This window comes from Sesamum indicum, linkage group LG9 (genome assembly GCF_000512975.1).
Source record: "Sesamum indicum cultivar Zhongzhi No. 13 linkage group LG9, S_indicum_v1.0, whole genome shotgun sequence".
NCBI classification, from domain to species: Eukaryota; Viridiplantae; Streptophyta; class Magnoliopsida; order Lamiales; family Pedaliaceae; genus Sesamum; species Sesamum indicum.
The window spans coordinates 6,930,655-6,944,356 of NC_026153.1; the positions used below are offsets into that span (position 1 = coordinate 6,930,655).

The following is a 13,702-nucleotide window of genomic DNA, read 5'->3' on the forward strand; positions in this document are numbered from 1 at the left end:
TATGTATTGAATTGGGTAGCAGACGTTATGTCAGCCGAGGGAAGCAGGAGGACTTGGACTTTTAGATTTAAAGACGTTCAATCTCGCTTTGTTGGCAAAGAAGGATGGTTGTTGCTCACACAGCTGAATGGCTTGTGTAGTCGGTTGTTTAAGGCTAAATATTTCCCTCGCGTCGTCACCTTTTAGGAGGCTACTCCTTGTAATCGTCTGTCGTTAACTTGGAAGAGTATACTGGCAGTGAGAGAATTAGTCAAATGTGACAATAGATAGCGAATTAAAGGGGGACAAAACGACTCAAATTTAGGGAGATTGGTGGATACCGAGACCTAAGGAGTTTAGGCAGATCAACCCACATAGTATTTTGCCATCAAATACCACAGTTGACGCCTTCTTGGTTGGGAGCACGGGCACATGGAGAGCTGATCTAATCTTACCTATAATATATGGACACAGACACGACAACACGGAAAATGTAAAAAAATTAAGACACGACATGGCTATATAATATATATTTTTATTAAATATATTCTTAATTTCTCATAAAATAAAAATATATAATATGAACAATATCAAGATAAAATATAAAATAGGTATGTACTACATTTATATGTTTAACCAAATGTGGTTACAAAAAACCTCTGGCTCGGCAATCATCTGTTTAGCCAATCGGGATTATGTGGCTTGGCAGTTGGCCTGCTACAACTTGGGCAGCTGCGTGATTGTAGTCCACCCCAATATATAGCGGATTGGTAATCTAGCCAAAGCCCATGTGCGGTTCATTTTCATCATTTCCTGAAAAGCAGTGTTGTTAATGTCCAATATGCCCCTTATTTTCCTCTGTTCTTGGGCCAGCTGCAATTAATGCTTTCACAACCCTCTCTCATCTATCTCTATTCTTTGTTGAAATCAGGCTTCTATTCTTCATTTACTTTCTTTCTTTGAGGCCCCATTTATTTCGAGCATGGTATTAAATGAATTATAGAATTATTTTTTAAATTGTATAAATATTTTACATAATTATTGAGGTGTTTACTTATACGTATTATTATAAAATAATAAATTCATCAAATATTTATTTTGATATATCCACATGCTTTTGGTAGAAAAATTACGTACCTTTGTGCCATTGTTTACAAAATTTAATAAACAAGTACATAATAATATCAGTATTATTGTTGTTGTTATTATTATTATTTATACAATAGTAATTCACATCTTGGTCCAATTTTGAGACTAACTTATAATACCTCTCGATGTGATATTAATTATTCAGATGTAACAGTAATTACTACCGTGATTTGATTTTATATCGAGCCCCCATACAATAAAATAAAAATACTATATTAACTTATATTAATTTCTTAATACAAGCTTATACGTGAAAGTAAGCGGAACCTTAATATATTGTAGATACATGAAAGTAGTAGTAAAAATCCTCTTTTTTTTTCTTTTTCTTTATATATTCATGTATGGTGAGGTTGCTTTTGAGATGAACGTATTAATGGGATTCCACAAATCGGCAGATTTAGGTAAATAAATGGTTGCATTTGACATGGTTTCTCAATCAAATGCTTCTTTCTGGTTCACAGTGGGATAGAAGCACTTCAATGCACAATGTTGGTAGACCAAATTTGGCAAGTGAAAGAACCCCTATTTGACAAGGAATTTTGTCTTATTGTAGGGGTAGAATAGGAAAATTTCTCAATTTCTCCCAAAGATTTACCTGTGTTTGTAAATGTGCTACGCCAATGAGGTCGAGTTTAATTGGTGATAGGTTCGAATCCCGCCTTATGTATGGAATGTTGGTTCTATTAAATAGTGGGTGCCGATTGTATTGAATAATAAGTATTGATTATATTTTGTGTATTTGATATTATTGATCATAGTATAATTATTGTAATGGTCATGGTTAGATACTGATATCCGACATAAATAATTGCAATCAATATATTTTAATTAATAATAGTTCATTGTTCTTATTTTAAAAAAAAATGCTATAAAATAGTCACATATTTAATTCCATTATCTTGTGCATCAAAGGGGCTATTTATATTTTTGGATTGGATAAAAATGTGTAGACTATTGTATGACTATTGTTGGGATTTTTAAGATATGATGAAATTAATGTGTTGTTTACATAATCAAATAACAAGGTTTATTTAGGTGTGATAATTTTGTTTTGTACTTACTTTTTAAAGTGGTAATGTGTGATTAGGATGTCATTTATCATTTTGCCCTATAATAGGACAAAAAGTCTTGGTCATGTTGGCATTTCATATATATAATATAGGGTTAATTACATTAATTTTGCCATTTCAAATTATGATCGTCTTTGCATTTTGGTATCTAATTTTTTTTTTGTATTAATTTATCATTTCAACTTTACGAACTTTGCACATTGCCATTTATAATGGCTTTTCAACCAAGTTTTTGTCGAAAAAATATCACATGCAATGCATATGTAATATTTAAGGGTTATGCTATGTGATATTTTTCACATATACACAACATGTGATATTTTTCTGACAGAAAAATTAACAAACAGACGGCTATATATTTACCCCCAATGAATTTCTTATAGACTTATTTGAATGTCGATTAAATTATTTCTGACCAAACTACCGTTACTCATCTTCATACATTAATGAATGTGAGTAAGTGTCTTCCCTGTTATAATGGTATCTCGGTAAAAAAAAATATTGATTTGACCTATAATAAATTTTAATACGTCAATGGGGGATAAGTATAAACTTTCGTTGAACTTTATTTTTTTAATATCAATAAATTCGATAAGTTTTAACTAATAAAAAATCTAGTTATTAAACAAAAACAAATGTCAATTGTACTAAATATAATTTTTTAAATTATATAGATTCAATATATAATTATAAAAGAATGGTGCAATTGTTCCAATATTTTTGAATAGAATCTTATTCTAGAAATAAAAATATATTCTGAAAATAAAATAGATCCGAAAAAATCAAGACATAAATACCAAATTAATAAAAGTTTCCAAGTTGAGAGGACCCAATCCAACCCGTATCACTTAGTTGGGTGCATATTGACCTCAGCGGATCGGAATCCAAAGCTGCCCGCACGGACTGCAATTATCCCTACAAAACATCAATTTCCCCAAATTAACCCTTCATCCCCAAATATACTATTTTTTATTATTGTATTAATAATACTTTTAAATTGATTTTTTCTTAATTTATTTTTATTTATAATATATTTTAAAATATAAAAAATTATTTATTATATACACAGCATAAAACATACACACCTTAGGGGCAAAAACACGAATAGACAAAATGTGGGGGGCAAGATGACAGAGAACGAGAAGTCCGAGGCACAGAGTAATAAAGAAAAAAGTACACGTATGGATAGTGATGGAAAAGTGGTTTTTGTGGGCATTGGGGGGTGGAGTAGTGGAATTGAACCACTAAAATAAAAAACCAAAACAAAACATTATCCACACAATTTCAATATTCTTTTTTTATAATCTTTTACCCATACAAAACATATATATATGTATATATTATTGTGGGTCTTATTTTATTTTATTTTAATACCACTAATTTTTTTATCAATAGTCTTTAGTACTTGATCATTAATTAATATTTCTAATATATAAATACCATAAATTTATACTTTATTATTATTATTTTATATTTAATATAATACTTTAGTAATTCTCGACGGAGTTGAGTAAATAAATTTCGTACTGGCACTTGGATAAGGACCCGAGCGGGTTCATAAATAATTGAATGTACATATGATGATGTCACGAATTAAAATAATAATATTACCATGAATAATTAAAATTATATAATAAATATGATCCATCAATAATTTAATTTAGTCAAATGAAAAAAAAAATAATCTCATTTTTGCTTATATTTTTTACCATAATAATAGACACGATTATTTTATTTCATTTTGATAAAATCATAGGCGAAATGATTATTTCAAATGAATTTTTTATGATTAATTAATTGTGGATCAATTATATTTAGTAAGATGGTATAGAATCTAAATATTACAAATGCAAGATATACCCATATCTTGTTTATTAATAAACTTGGTTGTATGTATTCATTTATTTTTAATATAAAGTTTTGTTTTAGGTAACTATGAATTTTTTTTAAATAAAATGCAAAATAGGCGAAACCAGTTTTGATCATTGTATTATAATTATAATTTTTGAGTTGGATGCTCAATTTTATTTTTATTTTCCTTTTTGGGATTTCCAAATAAAGGAATATATAAAAGATTTTAAATGAACTATAAAATAAAAACTCGATAATTTTTATTATTATATCATGACTTTTTTAGTTGGATTAGGTCTCCATCGTTTTAATAATTTTTGGTCGAACACTTTACACATTGTCGTGACAAAGGAAAAAATGATTAAATATGTTATATGCAATAGTATATTATAATTTATACTTTATTATTAAGAGATACGGCCTTTTGGCGTTTCGTATATTTTTTGTATGCTATTTTGTATTTTTTTAGTAATTAATTATATTTTCTTATTTATCATGTAATTCTCCCACTTTTCTAGAAAAAAAATAGACTTATTGCCCAGTTTGATATGTGATCTGGCTTGAAATATGTGATCTCGAGTGATTATTTCGATCACGGCCACGTATCTTCCCAAGATATAGTGATTGAGTCTTGAGGATAAAATACGAATATGAGGCTCGTCGGATTTGTCCCCAATAACGACCCTCCTACGCTCAAATTAGAGTTGTTAGAGGTAAAAATATGCGAATTGAAGAGAGTAGGTTGAAAATAGCAAATGTTAGTTACCTTAAAATGTAGCGTGTTAGAATATTTACAAGGCCCACATGGATACTGTTATTTGGGCCACGTGTCGCCATCACAGGGATATGTGTCTCGATTGGACGGCTCTCCAAGTGCTGGGTTCTTCAGTCGTAAACGGGTTTGGATAGTGGACTACCCGACCCATCTTTTGATGTGCAGATCTTGAGTTGTCAAATGACGAAAATACCCCTCAATAAGGGTATTTTCGGTATTGTGCATTAAAATTGGGGTTTTCAAAAATAAAAATTCTATAGAAGCCCCCATAAAACACAAATTTTATATGCACGTATTCGTAATATCAGTTCTTGTCAAGTGTGACACGCAGTACTTATGTGTATATAATTAGATTACAATACAGATTTTAAAATTTTAAAGTAATATTTGAGTAAAAAGTGATTAACTTGAGTGCAAGTATAGAATAAATATGAAAGTGTATTGGTGATTAAAAGATAACGCGGACAAATTATAATAAATGAGTAATTGTATTTGTACAGATAGTCTAATTGGTATTTTAAAATATAGTGTTACGGTGTCGTAAATTGTCAGTTGTGGATAAGAAGTTATGTCGTTTTTTTATAGTAGCACCACGGTATGCGATACTTGCACGCATATAATCAGATAGCTATGACAAATATTTTAAAAACAAAAATCAATATAATAATTAAAAATCGGGTCAAGTGATGAATATGGGTGAAAGTGTAAAATAAACATATTATATATTTTGGCAGCTAATAAATGATGTCGACCAATTAAAATAAATAAATAATTATATTGGTACTTAAGTATATAATTAGTACTTTAAATTTGGTGTTGTGCCAATTGTGAGTGAGAATTTGGTAAGAGGCACATTATATGTATATGCAAAAATATTATAAAATACAAATAATTAATATTTTTATAAATAAATTGATTATAAATCATGGAACAGTAATTTTAAATGCATAAAAAGTATAAAAAAATCGAGAAAGTTTGACGAGTTTTTAATAAATTTATTAAAAATTACTACTAGGGTCAAAATTTATTAAAAAAATTAAAAATAAATTTGAATATTCAAAAGTTAGTATCAATTTTTATTATTTGGCAGCGGAGAAATATAGATGCAACATATTGAATGAGCTCGTGGTATAGTATTTAAGTGGACCCCACACCCCAATTATTTAACCATATATTTTATTTTTGGAAGAATTTTAGTTTTTTGTAAAACACGCTTTTTTTTTTTATGTATATTTTTGTTGATGAGTTGTAGCGCTTATGCAAATACGATGATCAAACGTGGGACAGATGGAGGGGGGGGGGTGGGGGGGGGGGGATGTAAAGCACAAATAAAGGATACTGTGATTACAGTCTCCGCTCCTCAACTAACATAAAACCAGTTGTCTCTCTCCGTTGTATTTGTGCGTCGCTCTCATTACTCTACTCTCTCTTTCTCTCTCTAAAATGTCTGGTTTTATTCTCTCTCTCTGAAATCACTGCGTTGAAAGTTGTAACGCCTCTGTATTTTTTAGGGTTTCCTTTTTAACCATGCTCTGTTTTACTACTCTTGCTTTCTGAATTTTTTCGGAGCAGTGTACTGTAGGTGTGTTGTACGTGAAGTTCCTTTTTCTTGAAACTGTTTTTCTGGGTTTTTGATGTACAGTACTTGTTTGAAGTTTTCCAGGAACTGAGTGATGCGGTGCTCTGCCTTTTTGTTTCTACTGTTTCGTGTGGAAATCTTGTTGAACTTGTTTTGTATTTTGCGAACAACGGTTGACCCGTTTGCTTTTCTGGGTTTTTACAGCTTTTTCCGGAACTGTGCAGCGGAATTTTCTTTTATGTGGTGAAGTTTTAAGGTAGAAGAGAAGGCTTGTTTGCATCTTTTGCGTGTACTCTGTTCATGGTGTTGTGGGTTCTTTTCGCGTATGGGTTTTTGATCTCCGTTAGTTTTCTTGACATGCATGGCTGTTGCTTGACCAGAGGTGTGAAGTTTGGGTCTCTCTTTGATAATGTGCCTCCTAGATCGCTTGGTCTTTTTTGCTTAAATAGTTTTTTTACTGTGGTTATTTTGTGTTGTGCTGGGTTGATTATGTTGTTAACTCTTCTGTCTTGGTCTTTTACAGTTCATATATTTTCCCTCATTTTACTCTGAATAGAGTAGCTTGTTGTTTTTCCGTTTTCTGTAAGTGTGAAAGAGGGTTTCAATTTTTCTTTTACTTGAAAATGTATGTAGTTCTATATTTTGTTTGGTTCTTACTTTGTTGCTTCGGAGTATTCTTTTTCACTTTCTTTTCTTTTTCTCAAGAATTTGACATGCATAACTTTTCATACTTTTCTCGTAGCCTGCGCACTGTATTTCCTTCGACCATTTAAATCCGTGTCAAGTAATAAGCTGTGTGCTTTGGATGCTAATCTCTTTGATATAAAAGGCTTGCAGTTCTTTAATTCATTTATATGTATGTGAAACCTTGTAATTTGTGATGCATCTATTCTTCTAGTGTTTGTGTGAGCATTTGTTGTATTATCTTGCATGGACGTTTGTGTTATACAGTTTATTAGCTTAAAGAGGGAAACGGCTAAGTGGACTTTTTCAGTATTATTTATGATTATTTTATAGGCCCTGTTGGTGAATGTCATTAAGTGTTTCTTTTCTTTTCTTTTTTTTTCTTGTGCGTGTGTGTGTTGTTTTTTATCCATTTTGGTAGAAGATTGTCAGTTCAGCCATAGTCGCATGGTTTCAGTAATTTCACCGTTCGCGTTATGCATCGGATGCTTTGTTTTAATGTAAGCCTATTAGTTTCTAATTGTTACTTGTGTACAGAAGCACTTGATTAACCTATTGAGATATTGCAATGGATCCAAATGAACACAATGGTAAGGAGGCTCCAGAAGCGCTGCCTCCTCCTCCACCTGTTCCACCAAATGTTACTCCACAAAAAGCTGAAATTGAACCTGTAAAGAAGGTTGTACGAGTCCCAATGGCTAGACGTGGGCTTGGGACCAGAGGAAACAAGGTTCCTATCCTTACCAATCACTTCAAAGTAAACGTGAATAAGGTCGATGGACACTTCTTCCACTACAGTGTATGTCGGTGATGCATCATATCATTTTTTGCTTTAAAATTGTGGTGGATCATTGTAACATGCCAACCCCTGTTCACGTTATTCTGTAGGTTGCACTTTTTTATGAAGATGGCCGTCCAGTTGACGGGAAGGGTGTTGGCAGGAAAGTGCTTGACCGAGTTCACGAGACATATGACACTGAATTGGCTGGCAAAGAATTTGCTTACGATGGAGAGAAAAGCTTATTCACTGTTGGACCACTTCCACGGAACAAACTCGAGTTTACTGTTGTGCTTGAGGATGTTACGTCAAGTAGGTACGTATGATTCCTGTTGTTTAACCTTGTCCCTGTTCTACAATACTTTTTTGCTCTATTTATAAATGGGTCGGTTGTATTCAGGAACAATGGAAACGCTAGCCCAGGAGGGCATGGAAGTCCTAATGAAAGCGACAGGAAAAGATTAAGGCGCCCTTACCAATCTAAGACCTTCAAAGTGGAGATTAGTTTTGCTGCGAAAATTCCAATGCAGGCCATTGCCAATGCCTTACGCGGCCAGGAATCTGAAAACTCTCAAGAAGCCTTCCGGGTTTTGGATATCATTTTAAGGCAGCATGCAGCAAAGCAGTAAGTCATGCTGGTTTGTTGAATTTATGACTTTGATTTATATTTTACAATATTCTCAATGTCAGGGGTTGTCTGCTGGTTCGTCAATCATTTTTTCATAATGACCCGAGGAACTTTGCTGATGTTGGAGGTGGTGTTCTTGGTTGTCGAGGATTCCATTCTAGCTTCAGAACCACCCAGAGTGGCTTATCATTGAACATTGGTGATGTTTGGTTACTACTTTCTTGTGTTCTACTATATGCGTCTTTGTGTGATTTTTGGTAGTTCATTTTGGTTTTCTCAGTTATAACCCAGTCGTGACTTTTTCAATACCTTCAGATGTATCTACAACTATGATTATCCAGCCTGGGCCTGTGGCGGATTTTCTGGTTGCCAATCAAAATGTGAAAGATCCCTTCTCACTTGACTGGGCAAAGGTAAGAAGGCAGTCATCTAGGCTTTATGATTGGTCGGAGAATGTCTTTGTTAAGATGGGACTAAACTTTTTCCCCCGACAAGTAAAATGAGAATTTATTACTGCTAACAGAATGTTCTACAACTTGTATTTATCAGGCAAAACGCACTCTTAAGAATTTGAGGGTGAAGACAAGTCCGACTAACCAAGAGTACAAAATAACTGGATTAAGTGAGAAACCATGCAGAGAACAAACGTATGCATATCTCTTCTGAAGATTTTCACCTATTCTTTGCAACTGCCCCTTATTAGCCAATTTCATATTCTCTTTCCAACTCTTTTCCTGGACTTAATATATTTTTTTTTTCGAAAATATTGTAGGTTCACTTTAAAGCAGAAAATCAAGGATGAAGATGGCGAAGTTCAAACAACAGAAGTGACTGTCTATGACTACTTTGTCAACCACCGAAACATTAATTTGCGATTTTCTGCTGATTTACCATGCATTAATGTTGGAAAGCCTAAACGTCCCACTTACTTCCCAATCGAGGTGAACTGTGGGTTAGATTTCAATTTCTGTCAAAAGAGTGAATTTGCAATTTGACTGCTTATGTGCTTGTATTAGCTATGTTCCCTGGTATCCTTGCAACGTTACACAAAAGCTCTATCGTCCTTTCAAAGAGCTTCCCTGGTGGAGAAATCAAGGCAAAAGCCACAAGAGAGGATGTCAGTTCTGAGTAATGTATGAATATGATTCTTCTTTTCAGAGAGTTCTCTAGCATGTTATTTGTTGTGTAATCAGCTGCTTCTGGTTTGACAGGCATTGAAAATCAATAATTATGATGCAGAGCCTATGCTTCGCTCTTGTGGCATTTCTATTAGTAGTAACTTTACCCAGGTTGAAGGGCGTGTTCTGCCAACCCCTAAAGTGCGTTTTTAAGATATGGATGTTGCTTTATTTTTTTGCAAGGATTGCATCTCTGGATTCTAGTTTTCGTGTTATCGTTTGCTACATTAGGTGAAAAGCTGTTGGTGACCCACATCTTACATCTAATGCAGCTTAAAGTAGGTAATGGAGAAGATTTGTTTGCTCGAAATGGGAGGTGGAATTTCAACAATAAGGTCTCAACTGTAAAACAGTCTATTATAATAAGTGACAGAAAACATTCACTTCAGGTCTGTATTTCATGGATGCTATTGATATGTTTTGACAGAAAGTTGTCGATGCTAGTAAGATAGAACGCTGGGCTGTTGTGAACTTCTCTTGCCGCTGTGATGTGCGCAACCTGGTCAGGGATTTGATGAAAGTTGGCGAGATGAAAGGAGTTGTATGTTCTTCCTAATCCTTTATGCTTAGTGTTTTCTGCATGAACATTACTGATAAATTATTATAATTTACATTGTATCAGGCCATTGAACCTCCATTTGATGTCTTTGAAGAGAATCCACAGTTCCGACGTGCTCCACCCCTTGTTAGGGTGGAGAAGATGTTTGAGGACATACAGTCAAAGCTTCCTGGCCCACCAAAGTTCCTTCTATGTTTGCTTCCTGAGCGGAAAAACTCTGATATCTATGGTTTGTGTGATACAATAATATCCCATTACCCTAATCTCCAATAAAATTAAGATAAGCCTATGCATATGATTATGACAATAACTAAACCTGTAAGGTCCTTGGAAGCGGAAAAACTTGTCAGACTTTGGAGTTGTTACTCAGTGTCTCTCGCCCACCCGTGTTAATGATCAGTATCTGACAAATCTCCTGCTAAAGATAAATGCAAAGGTTAGGTGCTCCAAATTGTAGCATGTGATCACGATATAGTAAAATTTCTGTCTCCAAGCTTGCTTGTATCTTGTGTTCTAATGGTGGTGCTTCCTGGACAGCTTGGTGGACTCAATTCTGTTTTAGCTGGTGAGCTATCACCTTCACTTCCAGTGATATCCAAGGTTCCCACCCTAATTCTTGGAATGGATGTGTCACACGGCTCACCTGGCCAGTCTGATATTCCGTCAATTGCTGCGGTTAAGTGCCAGGCCAATCTTTTATTATTGTAATTCATTGTCAAGCTTACCAAACCCCACGTAGTGAATATTCAATTATTTGCCTCCATGTTTCCCCCGTAAAAACTTAAATTTGAATAAGTTACTCTCTCTGCTGATCTTGACTTTCAAATCTGGACTTGCTTTGATTAATGAATTAGGTTGTTAGCTCAAGGCAGTGGCCATCAATTTCTCGGTATAGAGCATGTGTCCGTACTCAATCTCCAAAAGTTGAAATGATAGACAACCTATACAAACGTGTATCAGACGCTGAAGATGATGGCATTATAAGGTCACACTTTGGCTTATGTCCTATTAAAACTGTGGGCATGCCCATGGCTGTTATGCTCTGAAACTTGGCAAGTTATTTGTAAAAGCATCACACATTGATAACTATATCCTCTTCTCCATCACTTGCAGGGAACTTCTGGTTGATTTCTATACTAGTTCCGGCAAAAGGAAGCCTGACCAAATTATCATCTTCAGGTAATGTTTCGAGCCAACATCTTCTGGTCTGCCGGCCAAATGACATTTAACTGAAGAAATCAAACATGATGTCTTTGATGTGGGTGTTCTATATATTAGCTGAATGAACTATCCCAGAAAATGGCTCAAGACAGAAAACTAAATTTCTTTCTATATTGTGAGATTTGACCTAGTAACTCGGCTCCTAGTTTTTGTGTTCACCAACCTTTTACAAGTTCAAAATTATAGTCAGTGTGGATACTCAACTCCTTATAAACTGGAGCAATATTGATCTTGCTTTTCCTTTTCTTGTCGGCATTATCTGTTTTATCTTGATGCAAGATTAGGTATTGATTAGCTAATGTCGTTTGTAAACTATACTTATTCATGATTGGTTTACTTATTCTAATTTCCAGAGATGGTGTCAGCGAATCACAGTTCAATCAAGTCCTGAACATTGAACTCAACCAAATTATAGAGGTATGTACTCTTCACAGCATACTAATATGAAGTCCCTCACTCCACTCGCTCATGTGTTTTCCATAACTTGGTATTTGTACAATTTGGGCAGGCCTGCAAGTTCCTTGATGAGAAATGGTCGCCCAAGTTTGTGGTGATTGTTGCGCAGAAAAATCACCACACCAAATTTTTTCAGCCAAATGCTCCTGAAAATGTGCAGCCAGGTTATGCATTGTTATCTTTTCACATATATTTAGGGAACTGAATTGTGCCAATAACCTTACCATTCCAATTCTGCAGGCACAATAATAGATAATAAAGTGTGTCATCCCAAGAACAACGACTTCTACTTGTGTGCACATGCTGGAATGATTGTAAGATTTTCAATATTCCCAGCTTATCATCTTTGTACTTATTTCATTTTGGATTCCCAGAATTTCTTCTTAAATAGTTATTCAATTAAGAGCATACAACCTATGTGACTATACCGGTCATATATAGGGGACTACGAGACCTACACATTATCATGTCCTAGTAGACGAGGTTGGTTATTCAGCTGATGACTTGCAGGAGCTTGTGCATTCCCTATCATATGTGTAAGTAGACTTTTCATTAAAACCAATATTTCACTTCCGAAGTATAAAAAGTTGTCAATCCTGAATTTATCATCCTCTTCTTTTCCTCTGAAAAATTCTTGCAATCTTAATTGCAGGTACCAGCGTAGTACTACTGCAATTTCTGTTGGTAATTCAATACCTCAAATTTCTATTCATTTTTAATTAAAAGATTCACTTAAATGTAGCTTTCAAGATTTTTTTTGCTTTTTTCTATGGTTATATTTCTTGTCTAATTGAACTCTTCTCCGTTTTTCAATTCTGTAGTCGCCCCTATATGCTATGCTCACTTGGCTGCCACTCAGTTGGGCCAGTGGATGAAGTTTGAAGACGCATCAGAGACGTCGTCCAGCCACAATGGTATTGCTCCTGGTGGTGCTCCTGCTGTCACACCAATGCCTAAACTAAAAGAGAATGTCCGCAACTCCATGTTCTTCTGTTGAGGCCTACAAGCCGTTCTATACTTATTTAGAAACCATATTTATCGAGTAGGTTGTTCCATAGCTCTTTGTGGGACTTTTGTGGCAGTTAACTTACCTGTCCAGTTTAGAACCGGTAAGCAGTAGTCTGGCCTAGTATGATCCTGCTAGTCTTCCATGCACTATTTTGGATTTTGACTCGTGTTTTTCCGTTTGGATTGCATGGAAGTATCTGTTCTGTGTGGCTGGAATCTCGTGTTCTCTAAGTTATGGCATTAGAATTGAGTGGATGATTTCTTGCGACTTCTGAGTCCTGGAAGTCACCATGAATGTGATTTGTTTTTGGCCTTGCATGGACAGGTTATGATGCGGGTTTGATCCAATTTGAGATCCTAAACCTGTCTCAACCCTCCCGAATCATCGTCCCACCTTGACTTGCCTTCAAAACCATTGTGTTAATTTGCATAATTCAGTATATATATGTACAGTGGTATTAGGAGTTGAATGTGTTTATATGTAAAAAATGATTTTTTAACTTTTGTAAATAAATGAATACTATCAATATATACGTTACATACCATATAAATAAAATTGTTTGACACAAAAATAGTAGGGTGCATGTGGAGTTAAGGGAAGAAATGAAGTTATTATTGGAAAAAGGAAAACAACCCCTTCAATATCAAATTGAATTTCCAAAGCAATAACCATTCCAAATTTACATGTCAATATGCGTTAATTCCTCCATTATTTATTTATTTAAACGCACTATTTTCATTAATTATCTTAATCTTATTTATTCGATATATTTTTAAATCTATTCAT

The 13,702-nt window shown here is 34.2% G+C and overlaps 1 protein-coding gene across 6 annotated transcripts; it reads left to right on the forward strand.

Annotated features, from left to right (window-relative positions):
* On the forward strand, window positions 6,140-13,277 carry LOC105170945 (protein argonaute 4-like). Of its 6 annotated transcripts, none has more exons than XM_011091894.2 (24): window positions 6,140-6,224; window positions 6,608-6,659; window positions 7,625-7,886; window positions 7,976-8,181; window positions 8,266-8,490; window positions 8,556-8,692; window positions 8,809-8,906; window positions 9,043-9,140; window positions 9,266-9,434; window positions 9,510-9,626; window positions 9,705-9,812; window positions 9,944-10,006; window positions 10,099-10,212; window positions 10,294-10,459; window positions 10,554-10,666; window positions 10,768-10,905; window positions 11,085-11,215; window positions 11,344-11,409; window positions 11,805-11,868; window positions 11,960-12,071; window positions 12,148-12,221; window positions 12,349-12,443; window positions 12,560-12,591; window positions 12,729-13,277. In XM_011091894.2, exons 3-24 carry the CDS (start codon window positions 7,656-7,658, stop codon window positions 12,902-12,904), a joined length of 2,733 nt encoding a protein of 910 aa, XP_011090196.1. In that variant the 5' UTR covers window positions 6,140-6,224; window positions 6,608-6,659; window positions 7,625-7,655; the 3' UTR covers window positions 12,905-13,277. The 6 variants fall into 6 exon arrangements, with proteins under 6 accessions (XP_011090196.1, XP_011090200.1, XP_011090198.1 ...); XM_011091896.2 differs by having other exon boundaries at window positions 6,219-6,269; XM_011091893.2 differs by lacking the exon at window positions 6,140-6,224 and adding an exon at window positions 6,231-6,413.

Bases quoted from the DNA above. Each gene is read 5' to 3' on its own strand.
- LOC105170945 (XM_011091894.2), top strand. From the start codon at position 7,656: ATGGATCCAAATGAACACAATGGTAAGGAGGCTCCAGAAGCGCTGCCT. The intron at 12,222-12,348 runs GTAAGATTTTCA...GGTCATATATAG, and splicing joins GTGCACATGCTGGAATGATT to GGGACTACGAGACCTACACA. The intron at 12,592-12,728 runs GTAATTCAATAC...TCAATTCTGTAG, and splicing joins TACTACTGCAATTTCTGTTG to TCGCCCCTATATGCTATGCT.